At 31.8% G+C, this 26,007-nt stretch overlaps 1 protein-coding gene across 4 annotated transcripts in view; it reads right to left on the bottom strand.

The window, feature by feature from the left end:
• The window catches only part of LOC111416116 (uro-adherence factor A-like), a 41,185-nt gene that overhangs the window by 12,163 nt on the left and 3,015 nt on the right, over positions 1-26,007 (bottom strand). For 2 of the 4 annotated variants that reach the window (XM_023048069.2, XM_023048068.2), the window contains exons 4-8: positions 20,532-20,637; positions 20,192-20,475; positions 16,502-16,658; positions 7,698-16,440; positions 1,840-4,498 (exon numbers count right to left, since the gene is read on the bottom strand). In XM_023048069.2, coding sequence (XP_022903837.2) covers positions 1,840-4,498; positions 7,698-16,440; positions 16,502-16,658; positions 20,192-20,475; positions 20,532-20,637 — 11,949 coding nt within the window. Of the gene's footprint in view, positions 1-1,839; positions 4,499-7,697; positions 16,441-16,501; positions 16,659-20,191; positions 20,476-20,531; positions 20,638-20,700; positions 21,247-26,007 lie in introns of all 4 variants that reach the window. The other 2 variants (XM_023048070.2, XM_023048071.2) reach the window with 2 other exon arrangements.

Raw genomic sequence — 26,007 nt, 5'->3', positions numbered from 1 at the left:
AACTATCAACTTTATAAAAAAACATTTTATACAAAAGTTGTTTAATATTTTATTTAACATAATAATTCAATTCAGCATTCAATTGTTTTTATTTCAGAAAACAAATGAGCAATAAATAGCACTTTAAGTTTTTTAAATGGCAATGTACCCTTTCGTTAGGCTCATTTGATAAAGTTTTTTTTTCTCTTTATGATAACGTAAAATTTTTGTACCCTTACATAAAAAAATTTTTGTAAATATTGTTTATTAATAAAAATTAATCAATAACATTAATCTAGATTAATGGTATTAGTTAAATTTTCTTCATAAACAATTTTCACATTTTTTTCAATACATTTTTTCATACTGAATTAGAAATTGATTTTCCTACTTAAACTGTTGTTTTATCTTTAGGGGTTTTTATTGCCCAAGTCAACAGCTTTGTTCGCAGAAACGTATATGGCTGGTTGGAAATTGTTTTGAGATCCCTTCGTATTAAACAGTCCCTTCAAGTTACAGCAAATTTATTTACATTATTTAAGATATGTAAATGAAACTTTGAGTGTTTAATCAATCGGAAACTATACAACCGTTTGTATGAATAAGCTTACTTTCTTTAAAATGTCTCATGTTTAAAAATTATGTTTTCATTTTCTTCCACCATATTTCCATGGTAGTTACGTAAGCTGACATTATCATAAATATTAGAAGAATTATAATCGAAATCCATCTACCAGTATTTGCAAAAGGAAAAAAAAAATATTTTTTATACTTTTAATCTTATAACAATTTATAAGTCTTACTAGTTTCGGCTATGTGCCATCTTCAGAAACTATGCCAAAAATATCGTGAAAACGATTAAGATATCAAACTTGTTGTATGAATAATTTTTACATAGTTACAAAAAGTTAAAGTTACAAAATTGAATTAAATAAATACAATAAGTACAGAACACGTTTAATGTTAAAAGTATAGAACATTTTATACTGCCAGGGAATGATCATGTTGTAATTTTTTTATTATAATCTCGGCTTCTGGTTTACTAGAATTAACTTATCTTCAAACTTATCTTACTGCCAAACTATAACATCAAGTTTTTGAAATGCTAAAGATTAGACTTCTAATTAAAATACGTGTACCATTTACTGCCATTTTTAAATATTATTAATATTTTTCATATTTTATCATCTCACTATGAAAGGTAAGATAAATTTCATATGTAAATGTCAACAACAACTTTTCAAAAAGGAAATATCCGGTCTATATAAGTTACCTATCATTTTTCTGTATAATTAGGGAGCAGTTGTATTTTTATTACTTTATTTCTTTAAGAACTTCTTTAAAAAAACAACTAAGTATCTGGGTCTAAACTGAAAATTATTATAACAGAAATTCATATTTTGTTAGTGAATAAAATCGCCAATATTGAGCTATGATATTTGAATTTCGATGATACATCAATTTGGTTACAAAACTAATAATTTCTTATACATTTTAAAATGATTTCTTAGTCTACACGGTCGATAATGTCTCTTCCATTTTTGTTTAGGGCTTGGGTTTACAATTAATCCTGTCATTGCTGAAGACCACACAGTTTTATCAAACACAAATAAGTTATTACCAACAAATCTGGCAGAATAAATCATATTTGTATTGGTAACTTATTTGAAAAAGAAAAAATCGTTTACTATTTAATAAACGGGAAAGAAATCGAATCAGAATTTACCAGGAAATTAGTTGCACTGGTTAGCAGATACAATATAGCACAGTGTCATAATCACTTTTGCAATATTATTTATTACAACTATGTATTTAAATAAAATCAATCAACTTATTTAGGTATAAAAAAAGTTTACTTACTTATTAGAATTTGAAAACTTCAACTTAAAATTCTTATTAATATTCCCTTCTTCACGCAACTTGGAAAATATTTCATCATAATCTTTCTGCCGTTTCCGCGATGGTTCTTCAACAGGGCTATTAGTCCTTTTCCTTTGATTCGACACCTCTTTCCTCTCATCTTCAAATTTCCTTATTTTCGCCGAATCACTCCGTTCCATCGAAGGACTTTTCCTCTTCGAAGGTCTTTCCTGCACTTTACTCCCACCACTCTGTCTAGATAATTGATAATACCTTTCATGCGTATTGTTCATTTGATTTCTTAACGATTTCTCGTATGATCGCCTCTTAATTTCATCATACTTATTTCGCGAAAACATCGCGCTATCTAATTGAGAATATTGATGAGTTTCCATACTATTTCTTTCGGATCTCGATTGAGGTATTCTATTGTAACTCGTATTATTGCGTTGATCATTTTGTTTTAGATAATCATTTCCGGGGACGCGTTCAGATCTCGATTGATGAATTCTATTTAAATTGTTTTTATGATCCCAATACATTTTCTCGTTAGATTGAGGATTTCTTGGATTCGTTTTTGATGATGAATCTGGATTACCAGGACGTTCTGGTCGATTATAAGATGGTTTTCTTTGCTCATTTCGTGATGGTGGTCGATCATATTTCCAAAAATCTTGTTGCCTTTGGTAATAGGGTTGTTGTTGGTAATTGCTTGATGTCGAGGGATAATAATTTTTATTAGAGTTGTAATTTGATTTGTCGATTGGTTTAAGATTATCTTCTTTACGAAGATATGTTGATGATGATCGTATGTTACTTCTACTTTCGGATCTTGTATTATCTCTTTGATCTCTTTGTGATGTATTGGATGGTGGTTTACTGGATGAATATTGACTACTGGAACTAGATTTTGATTTTTGATGGTTGTGCTGGCTAGAAGTTTCTGGTCTCCATTTTTGAATTTCACTCTGATATTTTTGAATTGGCATAGCAGTTGAAATTAATCCCGGTTTTTCACGTGAATCAGAAACATTTCTTTGGGTATTTTCTCTAGATGAATCTAGACTTCTACTTTCCTTTTTTTCATTAGATCTGCTTCTTTCGCGTTTCTTTTCAATTTCTTTCGAATCGTCAATTTTCTGTAATTTATATTCTTCTTTGAATTTCTTCTCTTTTTGTACTACTTTCATATGTACTTCAGTTTTCGGTTTAGTTTGCTCATTATCATTAATTTTACCTTGAAGATTTTCTTTGATGACGTTCTTTACATCTTTTTTCTGTATATCTTTATCCAAAGAAGTATCTTTTTGGTCTAATTGAGGCATATTTTCTGAGACTGTTGGGTCTGGCCTGGATGACTGTCTCGATTCGTTCACATTCAAACTACTTGACGCGTCAGCTTTCTTTGATACGGAAAATTCAAGTTTCTTCCCCACTGGTTTTGGCTTATCTCTTTCAATCTTTTTAGCTCTATCTTTCGCTTTAGTAAACGCAGTATACAAATCATCAGTTGACGCGAATTCGTGTTTGTTAATTTTAACGGTAACACGAGTTGGCGATTCTAAAATATTAGGTGCATCAACATTTAATAAATCTGTATCATCAAAAGTTGCAAAAATTAATTTAGCCAATTTGTCCGGTTTCATTTCTAATTCTTCTTGCGATTCTAAATTAGCTGACAAAATATTTTCAATAAACGCTTGTTTAGAAATGGACATTTCTGGTGGTAATTTTGGAAGTGGTTTTTCATTTTGATATTTCCAATTTAATCCCTTTTGGTTATTATCTGGAGATGTTTCATTACTATCATCACTACTACTACTACCTTGGCCTTTATCATCTTTTTTCTTTGATGATATTCTCGGTGCGGATACAGGAGTTCTAGTATTTCTTCTTATTGGAAATGCATCGGCCCATTCCATCAATTTCTTCTCGGCTTTTGTTCTAACTTTTTCTTTCTTCAATTCTTTCTCCTTCATTCTCTTTGCATATTCAATAAGCGAATCGTTTGTGTTTAGTTTCGGAGTACCTGGACACGTAAATGTCTCATCTTTAAACAAGTTATCTGTTGACGCGTATTCGTACTCATTAACTTTAACAGTTACTTTTTGTGGAACCTCCATTGCAACATTTTTTGGTATCGTATGCAAAGTTTTTAATGGATTAACAATCATTTTATCTGGAGAAATACTTTCAGATGGATAGAAATCCTCAATATCACATAAAGCAAGATCTGATAACGGAAATGAATTTATAGTGAAATCGGTTGCGTTTGAATCATCGATTCGCGTTGATGAAAGTAAATTATCGTTAGTGAATGTCATTGTATTTTCAAATTGACCGCTTGTATCAGCAATCGAGGTTTGATGATGCTGCATAACGTTTCCCATCATTTTGTTCATGAAATCCTGGGTATCGATGAAATTGTATGGCAATGAATTGTACTGTTCTGTCATGTTATTGACGAGGGAACCATGATTTGAGACTGGAATCATTGGGTTCTCATTATGAGCCCCCATCGAAACCTGTTCGACAAAAGAGAACATAAGATCATCTAAGTCTTTACAAGTTTCTCTTTTGCTTACTTGTCTCGATGGACTCATCTCTGGTGATTCATTGTTATGTGGTTGTTCGTATTTACCAACCAAAAGCGGCCCACCTATTTAAATAATAATTATAATTTTAAACATATTTGTAAAAATGGATCAAGTAACCACAAACATATGACATAATTCGGCAAAAATATTCAATTCTTTTTTATTTTATAATTTTTAATTTTGTTTCTTTTATAAATCAGGGTAAATCTCCGGAAAGTAATACAATTAGTGTCCAATCGAAGATTCGGTCTTGATTTCGACCAGGTTCGACCATAAATCGAACGCTTGGCTGGTGCCTATTCTCGTTATCTTGTTTCAAGCAAGATGAAACAAGTTACTCTATGCTAAATTAGTTTCAAATGTTATCAACAAACAAACCGTATGGCGTTATTGATATCTTATGCGTAATGTCAAATATCACTTCTGTTTTCTAATTCATTGTTTATAATTAATACTCGTTAGACTGTTTTTGCATATATTTCTTTTAACTAAGAAGATTAAAGAAGTTATAGCCCTCTAAGTTGGAGGCTTCAAATCGGGTTCTTAGAGACTCTAAGTCTAAGAACCAAGATTAAGTCTAAGACAACGAAGGAGTGAGAAACATGACGAAACAAATGCATAATATATATTACATTAACTTTACTCGATCCCCGATTTAACAAAATATCTTACACTCGATGAAGTAAACACTGTTACAAAGGAAATAATGAATTTATTAAATGGAGACCAAAATAAAGCAAACCACGGTAAATAACTGATCACCTCAATGTTTGGCTAACCAGAAAACAGAGGAACGGGGTTTATGGAATTTTCACGATTTGGACAATTCTGCTAGACCATCATATAGACACATACGGTGTTAATATTCAACATGCATTCAAAAAGTTAATGTCAGTAGTAACATGTGATATAATAATTCGCGAAAGTAATACAAAAGCAACACACCGGGTTGCTTTTACGTACATGAACCTACAGAAAAACCAACAAAACCACTTCGTATATATAGAAACTCACTACTACATCTAAATTTGACACTTATCTGGGAATACTTTTGTTAGCCGGCGTCATAGATTCTAGACATGTACACATAGCTGATCTATTGAAAACTAATTCACATTCGCTGTATCGTGTTTCAATGAAATTAGGTTTGGAAATACCTAATATGTAATACCTAATATCTGACATTTTCCTTATATTGAATAGAAACCTTCAGGACATCTAACGACCATACAGGGTGTTTCTGTAAGTCGTGGCATAATTTTAATCACAAATACTAGAGTGAAAATGATGACGATTTGTGTAAAAAATTTTGCCCTAAACCCAATAAATGACTAAGATATGGGCCTTCAAAATTAAGAAATATTCAAAAACTTTTTTAAATATTTTCAATATAGTTTGTCTTAGAAAGAGTAAATTTAGCAAACAATGCAATGTTATCATAACAAATCGTTTAAGATCACTATTAAAAATATCGAACCACGAGATCAATGCTATATTTATTTCTTTAAAAGTTTCTTATTATGCCATAAACCCTTAAATTTTCCAAAGAATTTTTGATTCTAAAAGCCTATTCCATTTTAAAACTATTTTCACTTTTTGAAATTTTTGATTAGACGCATCGTTTTCGAGATATTTGTGAAAAAATACAACCTCGATTTTGGAATGTATTCATTAATCGCAAGTGCCTACGGAAACAAACTGTAAGTAAAATCCACCTGATAGAAAAGCATTTCTAAAAACTGAAACACATTTATGTGAGACAGGAAATTTAAGATAGAAGTATGTAAATAACGGGATTCTGAGATCAGTTAGTACACCCCAACTAAAAGAAAACATTATGGATTTTGTGGCAGATCGTAGTACCGCCAGTACTGTTGATAGCAACAGTTTAGACATTTCAGAATATCCAAAGGTACGTCTTGGCACGTCCTACATGAACAGCAATTGTATCCATCTATTTGTCGAGAGTACAAGAATTTAAAATTGTTGATCATCCGTTGCAAATACAGTGTTGTCATACTATCATGGAAAAATGTACTATTGATGCTGCGTTTTTAGAAAAAAGTACTTTTTACAGATAACCATTAATTTGAGAAATGCTTAAGAATAATTGTACTGAAAAAAATTCTGATTTCATGCTAGGTTGAGAAATAATTTGACAGCTTTCTCTTAAACGAACTTAAGTCTTTTTGTGAATAACTCGAAAACGATGTGTCTAAACAAAAATTTTTAAGAGTAAAAATAATTTCAAAATGAAATAGGCTTTTAGAATCAGTTAGAAAATTTAATGTTTTATGGGAATAACCTTTGTGAACATCCTGTATAGCATTGATTCCGTGTTTGCATATTTTCAAAAGTCATCTTAAACGATTGTTCATGATAACATTACACTGTTTGCCTTTCCAAGACAAACTATATTGAAAATATTTAAGAAAATTTTTAAAAATTTCTTAACTTTGATGTCTATATATTCCTATATCTTATCCATTTTGGGTTTAGACCAAAAATTTTTACACGGATCGTCATCATTATGACTCTATTTGTGATTAAAATTATGCCACCACTTACAGAAACACCTGTATAGCTGAAACCAAGGATTTAAGATTTGGCGGGTATGTACTGCTATTACTTCTTATTCAAACAAAGGACATATCAAACTGATATGGCACCCCTCTGGAGAAAAAGGAAGAAATCAAGGTTAAATATTTGTGTTACAAGGTAATGTTTCGTGGAAGTGGACAAAACATAGTATGTGACGACTTTTTTACAAGTTATAATTTGGCTTCTACTTTGATGTAAGGATACAATTTGTCAATATTGAGCACAGTAAACAAAATACGTACATTTGAACCAGCCAAACTTTCGAATCCCAGAGAAAGAGCAGTTCTAAATTTACGGTTTTAGCAACAACATAAGTATACGTTCATATGTTACAAAAAAAAGATTAAATCAGTTGTGCTTCTTCCCACATTCAAAGTCTTTAGCGCTGCTGGATTACCATTTGCTAATCGACACAATAATTTAATAGGGGTATTGAATTATAATTATTAAGATTAGTCATGTCTTTTACTTTATGATGAATACAATATTATTAAAATCCCTAGATTTTATCTTTCATTTGCTGAATTTTGGTTTCGATCGGACACTAAATAAAATATTTTCAGAATTTTATCAAGCAGTTAAATGTAATATATTTGAGCTGGTAAATTGAATATTTTTCTATTTATAAATATTAATTTAAATAATTAATAAAAAACTTACCATAATTTATATAATCATGATCTGACGATTCTGAACCAATTTTAACGAAACCCATCGACTTAACTTTTTCTGCTAATTGTGGATCATCAACATCAATAGTTTCATTACAAGCCAATCTACCATTAAAATCCGTCGCGGCATTCATGATGTTTACATTAGAGCTGGATCCAGAAACTTCTAAGTTAGGATTTTTCTCGACGTTAATCATTTCATTATTAGTGTTTGGAATTAATTGTTCTTGGTTCAAAGGTGGCATAACTTTCATATTTGAGTTGTTCATTTGCTGGTTCAAAATATTAGTATTTCCTAATAAATCGCTACACGAGTCCAAATACGGTAGTCTCTTATCTAACATAACATCAGACAAAAATTGATCGGCATCAAATGAAACATTTAAAATGCTATTTGATATTGGTTGAGTATTATAATCCAAGATGGTGCTTTGGTGCATCTTTTGCGGAAATTGTGTATTGAACTGTGGTAAATTTGTTGTTAACATGTTCGAATTATTAAATTCGTGGATTGTTTGAACAGGAATGATTAGGTCAGGTGTAGGAACAATATTGGGACTAGAGACAATTTTGGGAATGGTTTCATGGTTAGAAATACTTTCCGAATTTGTAATAACTTCGTTTTTGTTGATGGTTTCTGAACTAGTAATCTTTTCGTGAATTCCTTCAATAATTTCTGGATTTGTAAATATTTCGTTAGAGATATTTTCAGCCACATATTGCTTATTAGAGTTAGTGTCTTCATATTTTCCATTGCGATGCACATAACTACCATCCTCAGCAATGGTTACTGTTGGTTCTATAACACACGATTGCGAATTTTCAGTTGATGCCGCGATTAATTGATTGTTTTCGTCCACCCGAGGTTCAATTTTGTTAGCGTTAACTTCATTAAAAACTGGATAATTAGGACTCGTTTGTAAATCATAATCGCTACTTGAAGTATCATAAGATTCATCTTGCATAAATTTATATTTCTCCAATAATTCTTTGGCAGGGCGAACTTTTAATGTACAGTCATTTATAAAACTGTTGTTGCTGGTAATTACAAAATCATCTTCATTCATTGCAGTAGGAAACCTAACAAGTGTTTTTGGTTCAATATGCGAAATTTGTGAAGTATTATTCGGTACATTAATTTCTGGGTTTTGTAAGATCTCTTTATATTCGTTATCATATTTAGGTTCATCTTGAATAGTTGGTAAAGGAATCGATGAAGTGGATTCTCTTGAGTCAGCAACTATTAATCCAGAAGTTAATGGTGTTTCTGTTTCATTAACATTTTCAATATTTTTCGACAATGTATCGATATTTAAGTTCTCTGATGAATGTATAGGCTCCAATGAAATATCAACCTCGAATTGTCCATCTTTACTACATTCAACCACTGCATCACAGTCAAATGCTTCAGTAACCTGTGGTTTAGGTAATTGACTTATAGAATTATCGTTAACAAAAGACTCGGTTGCAGCTTCATTTACTTTTTCCTGTAATTTCTCTTTTTCAATGTGATTTTCTTTCTTATCGCAATCAGTTTCCGTTAACATTTCAAACTCAACTGGAATATTATCGTTATCATTCTCTTTGGTACCTTCATGATAAGATGTCTCAGTCGGTTGAGTTTCTTCCATAAAATTATTTGTAGGAAATATTTCTTCACTAGTATCTTGTAATGGTGTTTCAATTTTTTGTGATGTTTCAATTATTTGCTCATTCTGTTGCGAAATCGAATATTCAAAATCTAAGTTTTTGTCCTGTTGATTATGATTATCAGGTGAATTACTTTCAGTATGTTCTTGAACCATGGGTTCTTCGACTACAGATGTTTGCAACTCTAAATCTGCTTCATTATTAACAACTTCTGAGGTTCCTATCTGTTCCAAGGGAATATCTGCAATAATTTGTTTATTTTCTTCATCAATTTTGTCCCTTTCCATTTTGTCATCATCAGGACATATCATATCAATTTCATTATCTTCCGTTTCTTGTTGGTTGTCTTCAAAGATGTCACCAATAACAGCATCATTAGGTTTCTGAACATTTTCTTCTGAAATTACTGAACTATTAACAACTTCTACTCCAGAATGTGATTCATGTAGAACTTCAACTAAATCTTTATTTTCTACAGAAGGTCTTATTTCTTCAACTGCCATCTCTTCATCTTCATGGTTACTTTTCATTTCATCAACTTCAATGTTACTCCCATCTCCAGAACCTTCCTCATGACATAACTCAGTTTCAGATTGATCTATCTTTTCTTGAATAAGTTGTGCTTCACTATCACTCATTTGGGGAACATTCATATTTTCACTTTGTTGCATTTGAGTACTTAAAACAGTTGTTAAATCGGAGCTAATATTTTGATCTTTAATTATTTCGTATGTTTCCTGTTTTTCAAGCGTTTCAACGGCTGGTATAACACAATCAAGATTTTCAAGTACTATTTCGTTATGAACTTCTTCATTAGATTGGATTTGTTGTGTATTGGTTATTTCTTCCTGAATTTGTTGACACAGCATATTATCTAGTCCATGATTATTAGAATGTTCTTGTTCCTTTGTTTCCTCTGTAACATCATTAAATTGAGGACTTTGTTTTTCCGCATCTTCTTTGATGGTATTATCGTTACTAACGTTACTTATTGGGAAAAGTTCATCTAATTGAATCTTTTTCTGTTTGTTAATTTGCCACAAATCGTTCTTTTTCAAAGACGTCGCCAGTTTTACAACAATCGCATCTAAACCTTTAGACCTACATGGTTTAATTCTTCTTTTAGTCGTATTCAAAGTGGGTTTTCTTAAAGAATTTATATACTGAGTTCGAAACGCCTCCATATTGCTTATATTTCTTATTTTCACTACTGGTTTACGCTTGAATAAACAAGAAATATCTTCTGGCAAATTTTCTATAATATGATCATAACTCATTGGCGTCGCCTTTTCTCTGCTTTCTTCATCTTGTTCCTCTGCATCAAGTTCTGATATTAACCTTTTTCGTTTTAGCACATTGGATTCAGCGTTATTTTCAGAATTTTCAACTACTGATGCACTTAATGTTTCCTGTGTACTTTCTATTGATTCAGTTAAGACTTTTTCGTTATAAGATGATTCGGGTTCACTTTCTTGGGCAAGTGCATTTATAATTTCTGAGTTTGCTTTTTGTACATCTGAATTTGAAAAATTATTTTCCTCAGCGCTAACCTGTGTAAAATTTTGAAGATCTAATGAAGTGTTTGGTAAACTTATAACAGATTCTTCAAGGAAACTTGATTTTTCTTGTGAAGTTGAATCTGTTACTTCAATTTCTTCATTTTCATTGTCCTTTTCATTCACAGAAAGATCATGTATTGAATCTTCCGCTTCTTCACATGATACAAAATTATCTTTTTCAGAAGAACTATTCCTTTCTCCTTCTTCAAAATTTTGATCATACTTAGACAAAATCTCAGCCTGATTCTCGGAAGAATCGATCACTAAATCATTTTTTATTGTTACTTCAACCTTATTTACCTCTTCTTTTAGAATTGAGGTATCAATTACTTCGTTTACTTGTTCTTCCACAATTTGATGTTGATCTTCACCAATCATAGGTGGATCAATTACAGCTTCAATTACATTGGTTATTTCATCCTCTATGTATATTTCGTTTGCATTGTAAAATTCGGCGTCAATTTCGAGTTCTTCTACATGATCAACATAATCAGAATGAATTATCTCTTCAGAAGCGTGTTGAACTCTTTCGATTAATTCTTCTGATACAACTTTATCTATTTTAGGTTGCTCTTCTTGTAATTCAATCGATTCCTTTAGACTTTCAACTACTAAAGCAACTTCAACATCAACCCGACATATATTTGTATTCAAATTATTTTCTGTACCATTTTTTTCTGTTTCATCTGATTTAGAACAAGATTCTATTTCTTTCGTTTCGCCTATTGAATTTGGAGTTGATTCAATAGCTCCTTTGTCTAGTAGTGATTCTGACGAAACACTTTCTTTGGTCAACACAGTTTCTGGATTTATTTCTGTTTTGCATATAACTGTTGGGTCACTCTCTAAATCTTGTAATTTGGAATCAACGTTTAATTCCGATTCTGTTTCGTTCAATACATTTAAGGTTCGTTCTGAACTCGAAGTTTTCTTATTTTTTAATTTAACTTTAGTTTCTTTGTTACGAAGTCTAGTGTTTTGTCGAGTACTACGTGATTTGGACAAAGTTTCTTCCACAATTTCGCAGGCAACAATGTCGGTTTTATAACTTTCCTTCCCTCTTTTCCTGCTTGGTCTTTTATTTAGTCTAGGAATTTTTTCCATCAAATCATAATTTTTTAAAAATAATTCCTTCGCTTGAGCTTCATTTTCCATGTCATGTAAATTAAATGGTCCATTTACATTACCGTTTGTGACAATGTCGCAACGCTGTTTTTCTACAACACTCGTTAAAATAGAATTTGTTTTCTTATTTCTTCGTGTAGGTTTCTTACTGATATTGTTTTCTTCATTAATACTTGGGTCATCAAGTTCTCTTTCAATATTTTTTTGTGATTGTATGTCAAATTTTTTATTTTTTTTATTGATTTTCTTTTCAATTAAATCTTCAACTGTATCTTTAGTCCTCCCATTTTTTCTTGTTAATCTTTTTTCAGGAAACCATTGAGTTTCTTCATCATTGCAGTAAGAAATAGGTTTTTGCTCATTTAAGTATCGATCAAGTAGATCTTCTTCACCAATATGCTTCAAATCTTGTAAATTTAAATGATTGCTTTTCTTTTCTTTCTTTTCTCTTGTACTTTTTCTTCGTTTTGTATTGATTTTTCCAACTTCATTCAAATTAAAAACAGGTTCTTTTTCTTCATTTTTTGTAGAATTAATTTCATTGTGATGTTTATTATTTGAAGCTGATGAAGAATTTTCTGCATTTTTGTTCATAAGATCTTCAAAAGGTTGCCAAATTTTAACTTTATCTTGACCAATTTTATCTTTATTTGACACAGATGAAAGTAATGATTTCTCCTTATTATTTTGTGGTTTATTTTTGCCTTCTATTTCATCCTCATTATTCGCCGTCTCTTGCTGATTAATATCTTCAATATTTTTTTGATTTATTTGATTATCTTTTCGTTTACTCTTTGATGACTTTGTTGTTTTTAATGGCATAGTTGTTTCTTGCGAATTCCTGTCACATATCTTCTCAGATTTATCCCCAATTATTTCAATTGATACTTCTGGATTTAACATAACTTTTTTCGACAGATTTAAAGGAACATCGTCCGGAGGTGTAGGAACATCTATTCTTGCGATTGTTAGACCATTCCTTATTGTGTAAGGGATGTTCAATAAATTTTCAATTGAGTAATCTGTTGATGTTTTATTTTCATTTAGATTTTCACTCAAATTCTTATTGACCTTTGATTTGTTAGCTTTTCGTTTAGATTTAACTTCGGAAACATCGTCATGTTTGGATTTATTTTTAACAGAACGCCCATTAAAAGGTAAAGGTTCATTAAAAAGCAACATACTTTTACTTCTTGTACATCTACCTACAGTCACAACTTCCTCATCTACTTTACGATTTTTTAAGTTGTTCTCTTTTTTAGGATTAATACATTTTAACCGTTGATTTTTGGTGGTTTTTAGATGGTTTATTGATTTTTTACCTTTTAAATCTTTTTCTACTATTGAGCTTTTTTCATCGGCTGTGTACGAAAGATCATTTTCAATACTATCTTCATCGATTACTGGATTATCTTTACGTTTTCGTTGAAATTTCGCGTTCGGAATTATCAATCTACTTCTAGCTCGTTTATTGAGATTTAATTTTTTATTTTTTTTGCTTTCAGGAGTAACGGGCAAGTGTTGGCATTTATCTGCGAGTTCAGCAAGTACCGAAAGCCGATTTTCATGCAGAACATCTGATCGGGAGACTTTTGGAGACTCTGGAAGCGACGTTAATTCATGGTGAGGAAAAATTTCTTTTTCTGGCAGTTCTTCGATGCGAATTTCAACAGGTCGTTCAAGGTCACCATCACTATTTGGAATACTATATGTGATCGAACAGCTATGTTTATGTGCATTGCTGTTGTATAATTCTTCCAATTCTGATTTAGCTTCTTCTATTGTAGTTGTGACTTTATTATCAATAGATAAATCCGAAGTTTTCAAGGATTGAGGTGGTTTATCCGTTTTAGGTGAATCAGAACTTGTATTTTGATATTCTTTGTTTGAATGGTAATAAACAAAGTTCGCAACCGAATTAATATGTTCTTCGATTAGCGAATTTGTTGTTGAGGAATTATTTTTAAACAGTTCTGTAATGGGTTTATCCTCTAATAATTTCTCATCTTTTATAGCATCTTCTTGATCAATATTTACATCTTCTTTAAGAGCCACCTTGTGTATATCATTAGAAGGTAGTAATGCAGATTCAGAAATTTCCTCATTGCTATTTTCAAGATCAAGATCATCATTGGATTCTTCATGAATCACTAATTTTTCATTGGTTAACACAGACGATTCCGAGGTTTCACTGCAAGTGTCTGAGTCATCTTCGTCAATTTTATCTTGTAGATCAGATAATGTTTTTTGTGTTTTATGGTCTTGTTTTTCAATATTTTTAGCTAAATAATCTTTACCCTCTATGTGAATTGGGACATCCATTGGTAGAATACTTGGTGATATCCTATTATCAACAGTGGGTGTAAAAGATTCATGACTTAAATGTTCAACATTTTTAGTAGCTAATAGGTTTATCGAATCAGCTTTTTCTGTATCTTGTATTTCTATTTCATTAATTTTTTCATCACCTTCTTTTTGGACAACATCAACAATAGTTTCTAATTGCATTTCATGATTTTGATCATTGATATTATGGGAAGGTTGACATAAATATTTAGTATTGTTTTCATTGTCAATGTCTTCTTCACAAGAATAAATTTCAAAACTTGGATTTTCCATAGTGGGCAATTTTACTACACCTTCATTACTTTTAGCATGTTTTAACTCTCCTTTATCCAGTGAATTATTTAATTCAATTTGAATGTCACAGTTTTCTTTACTAATTTCTGTTACAGCTTCATTAGTTTTCACAATTGCAACTTTATTGTTTGTGTCTTTCAATATATTTTCTAATACTTCTTGTTCATTATCTGCAGTTTTTTCATTGATGTCTCCAAATAAAACATCACCTTCATTTTGGTCAATATCCTTTTCTTCTGTATTTTTAATATTGATATTATCAGGTTTATTCAAAGATGACAGGCAGCTTTCTAATTGGTTATCAATATCAACAACTCTATCTTTATGGATAATTTCAGAGTTATCTTTCTCACTCGATAAATTACTAGAAATGTGCTCAAAATTGTCGGTTTCAGCAAGATTATTTGCTGTATGTCTTTTTTCTGAATTATCTACATTTGAGGTTTGATGGTTTGATGTATTACATACAAAATAAGGTTCTGTAATCATAGGATCCCCTGATGCTTTTAAATTATCTAATGTATCATTTTCAACCATTCTGATCATGGTATTCAAAAGGTCAATTATTATTATTTGAGAATCATCATTAGGATTTAAATCTTCTAATTCTGAAGGTATTTTGAGCAATGAATCTAATCGATTTTCCACTAATACTTCACCAACTTCTTTATTTACGTCACATATTTTCGCTTGAAATGTATCTGTATGGGAATCACTAACAAAATTATCATTTCTCTCTACGTCTTTTAAATTTGGTATAACATTTTCCACGTTGTTATCTTTTTCTTCATAATTACTGGTGACATAAGACGGCGTTAAACAGCTATCAGCATTGTTGTAATATCTGTCGTGTGAACTAGTATAAACTTGATCAATTGAATTACAATCGGGAGTTAAAAAAGCTTTCGATATCCTTATAGAAGAACTACTATTCTCATGCTTCTGATAACTTGGATAAGTAGTACTGGTAGAGGTAATTTCAACGCTGTGCAGTGAAAAATCCAAATCACGACTCACTGATTCACAGTTGTTATCAATATCGAATATTTGCGAAGATGAAATTTCATTGACTTGATTGTCCGAAACGACTGGCTTCTTCGTTTGTCTGGCACGCGATCTTTTAGTGTTGGATCGCGCGATCTGTGGTGGTTCCGGTGGTATTGGAACTGTGTCAATCTTTGGCTCTTCATCTGCGTACTTATTTAATATTGAATCTTCGTCCTCTTCAATCACAATTTGTATTTGATGCTCACTTTTTATTTTCACAACTGTCCCGTTCTTCAACGTGATATTACTACATTGACTCGTCGATGGCGGTAAATCCATCAAGTCGAATTGTCGTGATGTTGTCTTTCGGCAGTCCTTTACCAAACCTTTTGAACATCTATTTTTCACCTTATTGCCTCTAGCCTTACTTAAATAATCACTAGGTTTTGTTTTTGTACTCTGCATGGCTTCCAATTTAACACTAGATTTCACATTTATTTGTACATCGCTTTTCACACTTTTGTTGAGATCACTATTACAAGTTTTAGCACTTTTATAGTCATTGTGTTCCAATAAAACAGCGTCCTCGTCACTATCATCCAAACAGATGGTGTCAATAGCACTATTCACGACGGTATCCGCACTTCTGATGCTGGCATCTTGTGAAGACTTTTCTTCCAATGAGGTATAGTCTGGTTTGTTTGAGGGTGTCGCTGTGCACTTTTCAGTGGGAGTTAGAAGTGATAGCCTACTAAGTTCGCAATTTATAGTCTGAAAAATACAAAACTTATATGAAATTTTAATCCATAAAATATTCTTTATGTGATCTTACCTGTGCTTCTTCATCATCTGTATCATACTCTTCGGGTATTTCATTGATGTCATAAAGTGATAGCATTCTAACTGCTGGATTTGAGGTAGTGATGTTACAAATACCCATTGTGCTCCTTTGCACAGCGTCCCACAATTTTAACTTCTTCAATAATTTTCTGTTGAATTTAATATTATAAGTTAATAAGAAGGTAAGGTTACAAAAAAATACTATGACCTAACGATTTTAATGAATTTATTTTAGTGAATGGGAGGCCAATATATTTGATACCTGTCTTGGCGTACGCTAGCAATGCGTTGGATTAGGTGGAAATGTAGCTATTTACTGCACTTGGCATTTTTTGCTACGCATAGATACATAGGATTTATATGAAGACAAATCCAGAATTATAAGTACGAAGGTTTTCACAGGCGGTGTTAATTGAACTAAATCTAAAACACTAGACCTATAACTAGAAACTTTCGGGTTAAGCTATGTTGCCATGTTGCAACCTTCTTCAGAAACAAACTTCGAAGTGACGAAATCGATTGTATACCCGTAAAATCGAATTTTTTACTGTATGATTATCAAAAATTTATGTATATTTTGACTGCCAAAATCAGTTTATCTTTTATAGTTACATGAGCAAAGTTTTTTGCGCAAATTATGAATGTGCAACAAAAATAAAACATGACGATTTAAATTGTAGCCACCAAAAGAGGGAATACATGTGTGGGTTGTAAATTACTCAACATCATTTGGATTAGAATTGTCAATACAGTTACCAATCTTCAGAAGCAAGTGTTTGTACGCATAGCATAGCCATTTAACATATTATTATTTAACAATGAAGCGTTCCAGCACTAAAAAAACGTTCATTGAAGGACAGTGACAGGGAAATTGAACATCAAATGCGTCAAAATTCAATGGATACGTTTTCTGTTCGAAGTCTTCGAACTTCTTTCTCAAGAAGATTGCAACATGTCATCCGACACGTCCAAAATTTTTTTCAAAAGACGCATGGCTTAATCCGAGCTTTTAGTAATCCTAACTCCCTTGTAATCGCAACCATACAATCGGCCACAGTCGGTCGTGTATTCGTTGATGTGTTCTTATCAAAGCTGCATATGTCGGGGAATCACCGGAACGGTTTAACCTATATATTATGGCTAATAAAATCTAAGGCTACACGACAAACAGGAAATTTTGAAACTATTAAACAGTGGTACAAGTGGAAAATCGTCGGCGTCGGCCGCAAAGTATTGGTAGTGCGACAACAATTTCGAACATTAAAAGCAACAAGGATTAAATAATAGTAATTATGCTACAAGTTATTGCCGTAATTAAATTTCGAGTAGGTACATTGGGGATCGTATTTCGACAGCAAAACGTAAAAGAAACTCTGTGTAATTCAGATTACACCCTAATGGAAACAGAAGTTTATAAATGGTTCTTGTCACAAAGAGAAAGACATGAAAACGTAACCCCACCACTGTTCTAAGAAAAAAGATTATGCAGATTTATGCCAAACATTAACCGATTTAAAGAAAGGCATGGCATTCACAGATTAAAAGTGAATGGGGAAAAGCTGTCAAGCGATTCTACAGTGATCCAGCCGTTTCTGAAAAAAATGAACGAGTTAAGCTATTACCTTAGATACCAGCAGATATGCAATGCTGATGAATCAGTAATACTTTGTAAGCTGCTACCAAATCATACATTACTATACGTCAAAGAAACCCCAGTGCCAAGGCGAAAAAGTTCCAAAGAGAGACAACTTCTCGCATGTGCCAATAGCGATGGTAGTGATAAACTCAAAATGATGGCTATTGGCAAAGCTAAAAATCACAGATCTTTTAACAACCCTAATATTCCAGTTGGGTACTATTCAACAAAGAATGTCTGGATGATATCCGCTATATTCGTTGAATGGTTTTATACATCCTTTGTCAAACATGTAAGGATTTCAAAAAGGGAACAATCTGAATTGGAAGACGCTGTTATTAATCAGCAATGCTCACTCATGGTTAAGAGGTAACTGCGCCTCTTAAGCATGAGTGAAGCAATGATGGTGAAATTGTAACCATATTTTTGCCGCCTAATTACACCCCGCCACTTCAGCCAATAGATCAGAATTCAGAATGCCATATGGCTAATAAAGCTTTACTGTCGAAAAAATCTTTTATCGTTTTGCCTGATAGACAGAATGTGGATCATTCTGGCTGTCCAGGACGACATTTCAAACGTCCTTAAAAATATTAACTTGATGGATGCAGTTCGCGTTCTTGGCGGAACATGTCAACTTATACAATAAGTAAATGCTGGAAAAAATATTTTGTTATTCTACTAATAATGATCTTTCATTAATTCCGCAAAGGAAAACTTTGTGAAGACAAGCAGAAGGAATTTACTGAAATCAGAAACAGATTGCAATAAACTAAAATTAGAACTAAAACTAGAACTAACACTAGAAACTTTCGGGTTTTGCCGTGCGTCTTTTATGAAAAGGTTTGACGTTTCGGATGCCATGTTGCAACCTTCTTCAGAAACTGGTACGAAGTGACTTCGAACCAGTTCTAGTTTTAGTTCTAATTTTAGTTTAATTCACACCGGCCGTGAAAGCCTTCGTATTTAGATTGCAATAAATTTCGTGTGATAATCATCAGCATAACAAAACTAAACTTAACGGATGGATTGTAGGTGATGTCGACTTTTATCCCTTAACCGACCTTTTAACCTTCTACATAGCGATATTAGTGTTTCGAATGATGAAAAGATATAGCTGAACCAAAAGTGAAACATGAAGATACAATCAGCAGTTTTAAGACTTGTATAACATGGTCTAAAATGGGCTGATGAAAATACAGCCGAATTAGGAACACTGCACACCCTTAGGCTGATGCAAGAAAAGAAAAAGTGTGTGATACTGAATTAGAACTTCTGTATTATATATGTTCTTTTTTTTGTAAATGTATTTATATATATATATATATATATATATATATATATATATATATATATATTATTTTGGCATAATGCAGATCTAGTAAATTTTAAATTATTTTAATGATGACTCAGTATTCCGAAATAGCGAGTCCCCACTGTAAAAGTAATTCTTCAACAAATCTACATTAATTGTACTTACTTTCATTAAAATTCAAAAAACAATACAAATTTGCAAAACGACTTGCGCGGAACTAAGTTTACCGATTCTTTGATGCACGCGTACTCAAAAAATCAAAACTTTCAGAATTATTTTCTTGAAAACTACAACGCATTGGTACAAATTCCGAGACAGGTGACGCATATTTTGTTTTCCCTAATCACAAAAATAAATTAAAATCCATATGTTACATATTGTGTATTGATTTTTTTTTCTTTTGCAGTATCAAATATGAACCAAGTGATAGTTTTAAACATTATTATTGAAATTCGAAAACGTTTAAGTAATAAATGTAGCCTTAAAGTTGGCAGAAAAATAAGAATAAGAAGAAAATATAAACTAAAAAGAAGAATAACTGTTACAGTAGAGTTAAGTGTAAATAACGATGGTGAATCTAAACTAGAACCTGAAAGAAGTTATTGGACTATTCGGATTTATCTCAATCGTTGAAAGTTAAGAAAACGTATTAAACTGTATTTAAGTTCGTAACGTTTTAATAACAACTTTTATAATCTTTTTTATGTGACCAATAAAATTTTTAACCTTACCTTACTAAATTGCCAAATACATTGTTATCACATCGATATTCACTAGAAACTGCATACAAGACTTTCAATACGAACAGTGAATTTGGATAGACGCATCTTGCGGGTGCCGGCTTCTTATCGTAAAGTAGGAACATGTTTTCAAGCAGATTGATGACACGGTTTTCCACTTCTTTCTCAAACTCCAAATGATTACCTTCTGCAGAGTACAGGGCATTATGCTCGAGCTGTATATACTCCACCACAAGCTTGACCAGGATTTTTGAAAACGGAAATCGCTTCTTTTTCTGTTTAAATTAACAAAGCTAATACAACAATTCTGTTTTAAATCATTAATATTTACCTCTTTAATCTCTTGATGGAATTCATGAAGAAACAGTAATTTTTTATAGATGTCTTTCACGAAAGTTTGTGATTTACGTTTCTTAACGCTTGCTGTTTTAATTTCTCTATAAAAATATAATGATAATATCAATTTAAATTAAAGTATTTATTTGTTATGGGGATATTACCAGAAATGGAGGTAACTCTTTTTCATTCTTTAAATTAACTCATATGAGAAGGAAGTGAATTTGAATTGAATAAATTGAATGAATCATTTTTAAAAAAGAAAAAGAGAAATGTATGACATGCATTAATTTGATTCAATTATTAAATTGAAATGAAATATCATAAAAAAATCAAAAATATAAAAAAAATAATTTGTTGAACAACAGTTTTGATGATGGTAGATCTTCATTCTTCATTATGACGAAAAGCTTCATAACCGGTGATTGGATTATCCAAATTTGCGTTGGTAGGATTAGTACATAGGATTCTTGTTCCATTTTAAAATAAACTGATTATTAACAATAGCAAAATTTAAAATACATATTACATTTTGAATTTCAACATCAACTTATTGAACATTTATGAACAAAAAATTAATTTAAGTTTAAAATTGTTACTATTTCTTTCCGCGTGCATGAAATTTTGAACATTAAAACAATTTTATTTGGTATCCTGAGTTATTCCATCTTCATGTAATCTGGCCAAGGTATGTAGAAACTCGTAGACACCTAGATTTATTGAACAATTAAATAGAACAAAAATACCGATAGGAATCATAAACAACTAGACATAAATAATAAAATACATATCATTATATGTATAAAATATATCTTATATTTCTAATTTAATAATTACTAATTTGTTCTATTACATTACTTGAAACGTTACTACATTATTACTTAAGGGGGTATTTACGTTTGAAATCGAAAAAAATAAATTTTTTAAATCGTTATTTTACTTTTATAATTCATGGAGAATAAGCAGAAGTTTTAGTTTTTGGAATAACTTGAAAAATCTGAAAGATATGACCGTTTTTACCGTGCATATGCCGGTTGATAATAATAAGAAAAAAAAATTTAATAAGGCACGTTGAAAACGGATGGGTGCGAGAATGCGCAATGTATTAGCGGAAAAGTGTAGGAAAACTCACTTATTGTGGCTTAGCAATCCGAAGAAACATTGCATCTGTGTCAGAAATAAAAAATGAAATATCGGCTGCATTTTACTATAACAGAGTATCAGATAACAGTCCTCAACGCCATTATGGTAAAGTCGCCCTGGTAAAGATAGCTGAATTTAGACAGTCTTACACACAAGGGACCACTTGTTCCATTTTTTGTTCCAATTCCACTTTCTGTAGAATTTTAAAAAGCTATTCAACCTATTTACCAAGAGTTAACACCAGAGGGTTTATTGGAACGCTGTTTAGGAGGAAACACCCAGAATAGCAACGAAAACCTCAATTCGCTCATTTGGACGTTTACTCCAAAACAACTGCATTCTGGTCCAAAGATAGCTCAGTTTGCGATGTATCTAGCAATTTGCATTTTTTATGAAGCTTACACACCGTTGTTAACAATGATGCAAAGTATGGGTATTACTTTGAGTACCGATATTTTTGAATATATGGAAGCCAGAAATGCGGAAAGGCTGGAACGATCCGATCGGCGAGCATCAAACGCTACTAAACAAGCGAGAACAGAAAAAAAAAAAGAAATTAGATGCAGAAGGCCTTCTATGAAGCAAAAGAAGGACTATTATACGGCATTGGAATTGCTGACTAAAGGTAAATCACGATTTTTCATTTTATCACCCTCATAACAGTACTTCAATTTCAAACGCTTCTCCTGAAAAGTTCTTTTTTTTTGTAAAGTTAAGTAAAAAAACGTAATTTTTGACAAGCCGCAATTTTTTTTGTTACGATTTTTATCCAAGAAATTAGTAGTTAGTTTCTATTCGAAATATTTTTGAAATCTACCTTAAATAATTTCTTCACAGTAAAAAAAATCGTGAAAATGATCGATTTTTTGACTGTCCAAACGTAAATACACCCTTAGGCCCACTTTTACCACCTCTTGATAAATTTAACCGATAGATAAATTGGCGCTCTTAGCCAATGAGAGCGCTTAAAACCGCTGTATCCATGGTAATTATCTATCGGTTAAATTTATCAAGAGGTGGTAAAAGTGGGCCTTAATCATATAATTCATAAGTATAGTTCAACATTTACACAGCAAATATATAATCTACTCGTCATTTCGTTATCCATAAAAACAGCAAATAGCATTGTCCTTTAAGGACAAACTTGCACTTTAGAGTAGAAAAAATAAGGTTACTAGGAAATCGACAATCAATTGTGAAGAACCAAATTTTTGACATTATTCGACATGAATCAAATTATAAATATCATCTTTATTATCATTTTAAAATCAACAAATAAAATGTGGCACAGTATGTACCTTGGCCACAAAGGTCACCTATCCGCTTCGAATTGAGATGTATTTGCTCTCATATGCCTATATTTTATAATTTTGTCCTTAATACATACAGTAGATCATAGCTTATATTTTGATATGACATATATTGTTATAATATATACTTAGATGGCTGTAAATAAGTAAAAACTGAAAATTATATCGAAAAATTTAAGGCTATATTCAGAACGCACGTCTTTCCATACATTTCTATAGAGGGAGCACACACATAGGAATTAGATTATGAATCAGATTATTGCTGAGAAACACGTGACTACTGATCAATCTACATTTTTAAGTCATGTATGAAGCAATGTACCGAAGCCAGCCTTAGTAATGCCAGAAGATGGCCCTTTTTGAAATAACAAAAACTTGAATAAAGAGAAAGAAGTCTTCAATGCCACATATATTATGAACTTACAAAAGTTTACATACAGTGTAAGTATGATGTTATTTTCAGTAATGAACAATTCATTGACATTTATTGACACCTTCTTTGGCTTATCTAAGGGCCATAATCCATTGAGGCATGGAATCCACGTTAAACAGTCACATCCATTGATATGTCGCTTTTTCAACCTATGTTTTAAATAAGCCCACTAATGCGCTTTCATGTTTAAATCTCGCAACCGTGGAAAGTTGTTTGGGACATTATACATATTATATTACACATATATATAGTGTTATTGTAAATAATTTTTCAAATTATTTGTTTATATTTCCATAATGTCATCCTTAAACCCAACCCAACCCCACGTCATTCGTTGACATACAACTCTAAGGTGAAATTGACAGTCCGCTGTGTTTAGCTGTTGGTGTTGGGTCGTTTGTGTCATCGGTGAATAATATCTTATTACAAAACACTGTCTCTATTTCTCTATATTCACGTAAATTCTAACCTTCTACTTCGATTTGTTGCATTCACCAATGATTGTTTACTATCTTCTCCAATTCTAATTCAACACTTTGTGTCAATTTTACTGGTTTTTGCTTTCTGCTTAACCATTTTTCACGATTTGTTTATAATTAACATAATAATGTATTATTGCAATTCACAGCTATTTGCACTGAATCATCATCATCATCATTGGCACCACAACCCGACATAGATCTTGGCCTCCTCTAGAAATCTCTAGAGATCTCATAACGATCTGTCCTTTCCCAACGTGTTGCCGTTAACAACACGTCAACCCGCATTCTAGGAGGAAAGAGTACTAACGACACCAGAGAGACACGTGACAGTTTTGAAATGAGCAATTGAAAGAATGCGTTAACGAAAAACAGTGCTGCTTTCTGAATATTCTTTTCTTTTCTGTTTCTGAATATTGTAATTCTGGACTTGACTCTCAAGTCCAGAATTACAATATATCTACATGGCTAAAAGTACTGACTAGAAGCATGACAGATCACATTATAACGTAGGGCCTTTACAAATTCATGTAGGACGTCATTTTTCAGTAAATTCTTACTCAAGAAAACTTTGAAATGAAAAGAAACTATCCAACGTCGATGGTTAATTTATTGGTCAATAGTGTCTTTTGCTTTTATTTCGATTATTTTACATTACTTCAGCTTCTAATAATAAACTGGATCAAGTAACAAAGAAACACAAAAATTACTTTCTAAGGAAAGTTTACAATGAAAAAATATGCTCCAACGACTGATGCACATTACATTATTTTAGCTGAAAACAATATGGCATTCAGAGGACCTTCTGTTAAGTTATTTACCTCCAATAATGGGAAATTTTTAGGACTCGTACAATTATTGGCAAAGTTAACCTGTCATGGAAGAGTATGTACCCTTACCATTATTGTGGCAAAAATATACAAAATGAATTGATAGAACCAATGGTATCGAAAGTAAACACAACAATATTATCCCACGTAAAGAAATCAAAGTATTTTGCAATTATAGCTGTTAACGGTAACTCCTGATATAAGCCATAAAGAGCAATTCTCCCTAAAATTAAGGTGCACTGACATAACTGAGGACCCAGTAAGCATTAACGAATATTTCATTACATTTGTGGAAATTGATGATACAACTGGTGCAGGTCTCACACTACTTATTGTTAGTAGTATTAGTAGTAGTGCCTATTGGTCGTAAAGGAAAGTAAAATACAACAGTAAGAAATAAAGGGCACCAAAAAATATCTTGCCCGCGGTTCTCCGATGCTAAAGCCGACACTTTTGTTAATTTTTGTGTACAATATTAAGCAATTTTATTAACTATTAACTTGTTCTCCATACAAGATTGTGCTCGATATTGATCCAGCTAATATCCAAAAAAAGTCGCCAAAAACAAGTATCGTGAGGGTTAAAGGATTCCAAAAATGAACCTGAGTCAAGGGACATCTAGCAAACCAACAAAGATAGGAAACAACAATTAATAGTCCGTCAGCAAATCTAGAAGTATTTGTGTGATGTACTCCTAACAGCCAAAAAATTATCTTTGGTCTATAGACCATAATGTATTTGTGGTAAATGATATTATGTAGACCAAATGAGAAAATAAACTAGGAAATCACATAATATTACCATACAAAACACCACAAAATAAGTGTCAGCTTTCCAAAAACAGCTACAACTATACTCTATTTTTTAATTCGGAGGAGTGTTTTCAAATTGAAGTGCCAAAAAGAAGGGTTGGTATTAGTCAGTTTTAAGCAAAAATTACACTAGGAAAATTCGAGCTGTTGCCGTATAAATTGTGTATTTTAAGTTGTGTGTTTAATTTTTCTCCTTAAACTTGCGTTGTAATAGTAAAATAGTTCATTTAAGAACTAATCGGCAGACATACTCTTCGTGTGAAACATTTTCACGTCGTTTTTCTTCAATATGGACGAAGTACCAAGTACTTCTAGATTGCAAATACCTCCGCCAAGAAGGCGAAAATTTCTCAGATTAGGACATTTATCTGTGATTGAGATGCAAAATATATTCAAAAAACTTTGAGCAGACAACCCCACAATGAGAATCAATGCTATTGTCGCAAGAATATCGAGTATGATAG

The sequence above is a fragment of the Onthophagus taurus genome, chromosome 1 (genome assembly GCF_036711975.1).
Source record: "Onthophagus taurus isolate NC chromosome 1, IU_Otau_3.0, whole genome shotgun sequence".
Lineage (NCBI taxonomy): Eukaryota > Metazoa > Arthropoda > Insecta > Coleoptera > Scarabaeidae > Onthophagus > Onthophagus taurus.
The sequence above is the reverse complement of the archived record's forward strand: the minus strand, read 5'-3'. Positions and strand labels throughout refer to the sequence as shown.